Source organism: Siniperca chuatsi, linkage group LG21 (genome assembly GCF_020085105.1).
Source record: "Siniperca chuatsi isolate FFG_IHB_CAS linkage group LG21, ASM2008510v1, whole genome shotgun sequence".
Classification (NCBI taxonomy): Eukaryota; Metazoa; Chordata; class Actinopteri; order Centrarchiformes; family Sinipercidae; genus Siniperca; species Siniperca chuatsi.
Genome location: NC_058062.1, coordinates 11,516,809 through 11,521,880, shown reverse-complemented (window position 1 = coordinate 11,521,880; position 5,072 = coordinate 11,516,809). Strand labels below are relative to the sequence as shown.

Genomic DNA, 5,072 nt, shown 5'->3' with positions numbered 1-5,072 from the left:
CACTTACAAACAGTCTTCTGAGTAAATTAATCCTGACATGACACCAAAGTCTGCAGTTAATCTGCTGTACAATAACCACCTGAGGCTTATGGTCATAGCTGAGTCAGCAGGGAGGGAGCTGATGTGGATGGTATGAGCACTCCATCAGTCACACACATGTTGCCAAGATTAGATTGTCTTTACATGAAAATGATGATAAAGAAAGTCTTCTGGTATGGGGACTCAGGAAAATACAATTTTTTTCACCTGATAGTTTAGAATCAGCAAATGACTATCCACATGTATAAAATGTTCAAATCTTAGATAAGGCTACACCAAAAAACTGTTAATTAATAGTAGGCGTACATTTTATTGTTATTTTTACTTTTTAGTAAAATGCCCTTAAATTCTAATGAGTTCTTCTGGTTGAATGATTATAATCCCCATTAAATATTTAATAAATGGTTTATAACACACTATAATGTAATTGTAAGCAGATATAAGGACATCTTAAGTGTTTATCAATGTACAGTATTTGTCAACATTTATAACTACTCCCATTACAACTGTTTTGCTATATTGTCATTTATTATCTGATTATACACCAGCCTCCATTAACTGCATGGGTGCCCACAGAAGGAGTTACAGTTGCCAAACACAATAATAAACACTTGTATCTGCTTACAATGATATTATAGTTTGTTTTATTAAATGTTTGTGTATACTGCCTATGAATGTTACCTAAAATGTGTTATGAAGGGATTTTATTGTGACAGATTTTATTCAGAGAGCTTGGGGCAGGAAATAAAGCTCTTTGTTTGCATTGTAATGTTATATGTAAGAAGTTATGTTCTTGTCTGACACAGTGTTGCAACAGTATGTTTGGTGTCTGGTGCATGTGGGCTCATGTGCAAGACACAATAAATAGCATAGTTGATAAACTAACTAATTACCATATTAAAGTACACATTTTCATATTTAATGACATGTTAACAAAGTGCATTTGGAGAGAGCCCTTACCTGGTTTTAATATGGATCTTAATGAGAAACTTCCACACAATCATAAAATATGCTCATTAACGCTGCAGGGAAAAACAGGTATGACACTTGACAACAATGAGTAGCCTAAATAATAACCTACTGTCCTTGGTTACCAGCTGTTGTTATTGGGAAATAAAGTCTTAATGTCCTGTGAAGTTCCCCAAAATCTGGCGCCCTCTATGGAGAACTAATGTTCACCATGCATGCTATTACCGTGAATTTCTCAGAAACTGACTGACACAATTACCTCACACATGACACTAAAGCGGAACTTTTACAACACAGAAAAGAACATATAATCAAATATGATTACCTAATTCTATAGCTGCTTCTTAAATTCTCAAATGAAAAAAACCCCAAAAAACCAAACCGAAATCTGTATTTTAAAGTGTTTATAAACACTAAAGAGACAGATACTAGGTTACCAAAGGTAAATACGTAGTGCTTGGAACTCCTCCTTAACTTCGTTTTGGAGGAACGGGGGAGGGATGGCTCTTCCCATAGCAGGAATCCTTTAAAAAATTAAATAAATACATGCTTCCTGACAATCTGCCAAAGAGAGAGGTTTTACTGGAAGGAGGCGGAGTCTCCTCGCACTTATAAGCCCTCCTCTCCTCTGTCAGCCTCGCTAGTAACTCTCAGCTCACCAGGGCAGCGCACAGGCTGTTACACACCGAGAAAACTACTTTACTGAAGTTTGTTGCCAAAGAACTTTCATCCTGACAGACAAACTGCTGGGCAACTGTGAACAGCCACCTACTTGGATTTATTTTAAAAGAGCGAGTTTGGAGCATTGAAGGTGAGGATCTCTCCCTTTTTTTTCTCCACACAAGAATTATTATTTATGTATAGCCAGAATTTAAAAGTGGATAAATAATGTCTTGGGGGTTTGTCTAAGTGAGGTAGTTTGTTTAGTGAAGCCGGTCACGGCATGTAAATTGCGCAATCAGGATCACGATGTCCTTACTGGAACTGACCGCGGTGGTGAGTCCCGAGGGCAGATTACACAAAAAAAGTTTCCCCGAAATGGCTGAAAGTTAAATGGAAGCATTTGGGTTAAACACGCTGTTAAAACCACAATTGAAATAGGAGTTAAACAATTTGGGTACATTTTTTCGTTTTTAGATGACAAAAACATCAAGGCCCTCTGGGGATGATTTCTCCACCAGACATGTTTAAGTGCATGATGTACAGAGCTTCCAACATCTGGAAAAATAGTTTCCAATACAGCTGCAGGAGCTGACGAGTATCAGACCTCAACGTGAATAAAGCAGATCTTGACTATAACTGTATGTCAGTTCAACTTTAAAACTGCATTTTGATGTTTAGTGTCATCTTTTCCTCACTGACCTCAAACTCACATCTCCTCTCTTGTCTCTTCAGGTGTTTCATTTCTAGACAGACTGACCGCTTCATGCCCTCCACGACAACCTTCTGAACCTCTGTTTGACCCCACCTCTTCTTCTCTTGTCTGCGCGGCCCTCGGTGCTCCCCCAGGCTGCTTAGAGAGCTGGCACAGCGCCATGGTAACTTACAGCAAGTTTGACTCCGCAATGAGCAGCAGCCTCTTGGACTCCAACATGCGGCTGCCTCACCGTTACAAGACCTTCACCTCCAAGACGCAGTACCAGATGGTCCTCACCACACTCCACAAGCTCCAGGAGAGTGGCTTCTACTGGGGCGCCATCACCGGGAAGGAGGCCAACGCCATGCTGGCTGCAGAGGCCACCGGCACGTTCCTCATCCGGGACAGCTCCGACAACCGACACCTGTTTGCCCTCAGCGTCAAGACGGCGTCAGGCACCAAGAACCTGCGTATCCAATGTGACACGACCTCTTTTTACCTGCAAACAGACCCTAAGAACATTCAATCTGTCCCCCACTTTGACTGCGTCCTCAAGCTGGTCCATTGCTACATGTCTCAGAGCAAAGGGAACTCTCGCAGTGGGAATATTTACTACATTTACTCTGGAGGGGAGAAGATCCCCCTGGAGCTCATCAAACCTCTCTCCTGTAGCTTATCCACCCTGCAGCACTTGTGCAGGAAAACAGTCAATGGACATTTGGACATTTCTTCTAAAAGAGACCAACTTCCTCATCCTCTTAAGGAGTTCCTCCAGGAGTATGATGCTCCTATCTAGAGCTGTTGCACCAATCTTGAAGGGGCAAAGACTTGAGAGTGTAACGAAGAAACTGGATGGATTTCAGCACAGCTACGTTCAAAGACATGAGGAGTTACAATGAAGCAGAGTCAAGAGAATCAAGCCCGGGACTGTACTGACAAGATGTGTGTAGCTCTCACATTTCAGACACTGGAGTGGGGACTAATCCACAAAGAGGGCCAAGAGAAAGAAAGCTGTAATCTGGTAGTATGAAAGAGAGAAACCGGCTGTCCTCCTCTGCTGATGACGTACAACTTACTGAAAACTGAAGTGAGGCTCACAGTCAGCTGTGTATAGTCTGATGACACACAGGTTCCCTCTGCTGCTAACTAATGTGCTGTGAGACTGTCGACATCGACCTCAGAAAATCATCTATCCTTTAAAGCTGGTCTGGCTTCTTTACGATGAGGCTGGCTTTTTTGCTGACCTTGGATGATAATCTTGGACGTATTAGATGTGTCCGTCCAGCACGGGAGCTCTGACCAAGTGTATGCTGGAAAGTCACAGACAATGGAAACTTGAGTGGACACTGATGGCCTTCTGGGTACATATTTGTACCAGCCACGATGGGGGGAAAAAGGCTGAACTTTTTTTTTTATCTGAATCTTATAAGAAGTTTTAAGACCAGAAAATATGGAAAGATATGTTTCTGATATTTTGTGTAGAGGAAGGGTTTATGCCAAACTTGCCTGAACTAGACTACAGTTTGTTGGAACACCAACAAGACTGAATCCTATAGGATCTTACTTGAGAGAACAGTACCACTGCTGAAATCCTATAAATCACATTTTTATATATGGCTTCAGTGGTGGGGGAAAATGTACCAACAGATGTGGTAGTTTTTGTGGCACAGGCAGGATCGCCATTGCTCACAAATGAATGTATTAAACATGGTATCTGTCTTTTCCTAATAATAAGGTGAAGAGTCAAAATGCATCTTATTTTCATGAGTTTACATGAGTGAAGATAAAATGGTAAATCTTTATTTGTGCTTTGTCTTTTATAAAGATGTACTTTTGCCAGCCAAACTGCTGGCTGTGGATGCTTGAAGATATTTGAGAAGTTTGACGAAGCAAGCAGACTGATACAACTTTGCACTTATTTATATTAGTATGAACATTTCATTAATTTATAATAAAGAGCACTATTTTTCTATGAAATGAGATCTCAGTGTTTGATTTGTTTTATGATGACTAACATTTCCACAGGCAGAGTAAACCGACTAATAGAGTGTTTTTTTTTTTACTTTACTAATAGTGAAATACACTACACATTATGGATCACGGATCTTTTAAGTTAAGTTTGCGTAACCTCACATTTGGTTTTGTGAACTTGCTAGAGAGGTTGGACCAGAAGTTCACTGTTTTTCATGATTTCCTCTTAATTTTCTGCATCGACCTCAAATGGGAAACCACTGCTCTACATGACATTGCATTTTTAAAGATACACTAAACGCAAACATATCTCTTTTTAAAGATTGGTTTCCTAGAAGACACCACAAGCTTAGTTTCAACTTAAAACAGTGCAATATAATGTGTCCTCCTTTTTTCTGAGCTGATAACTTCTTCCTCTATCAAAGAGTAGCTGCTTCAGACAAAATACACCAGAAGTGCAAAATAACAATCCAGTCTTCTAGAGAAATATGAGCTGACTCCTTTATTCTGCTGTGACTCACTGGATTCTCTGTAGGTGTTACCGTGACCTAACATGCTTTCACATGCACATACATTATGATTCAGCAGTGTGCTTATAATATGAATGGCAAGTATACAAATTCTCAGAAATGTCCCCCGCCCTGTACACAAATATACTGCTCAGGTAAAAAATATATGTCAACATGTGTACTTCAGACAAGTTGTATTTGCCGTTAACTTATCCAATAATCAAGCT

General features: G+C 40.2%; 1 protein-coding gene across 1 annotated transcript; it reads left to right on the top strand.

Moving 5' to 3' along the window:
- Window positions 1–1,752: 1,752 nt before the first annotated feature.
- socs3a (suppressor of cytokine signaling 3a) lies at window positions 1,753–4,342 on the top strand. Its single transcript, XM_044181418.1, has 2 exons — window positions 1,753–1,819; window positions 2,404–4,342. Exon 2 carries the CDS (start codon window positions 2,544–2,546, stop codon window positions 3,159–3,161), a length of 618 nt encoding a protein of 205 aa, XP_044037353.1. The 5' UTR covers window positions 1,753–1,819; window positions 2,404–2,543; the 3' UTR covers window positions 3,162–4,342.
- Window positions 4,343–5,072: the final 730 nt, after the last annotated feature.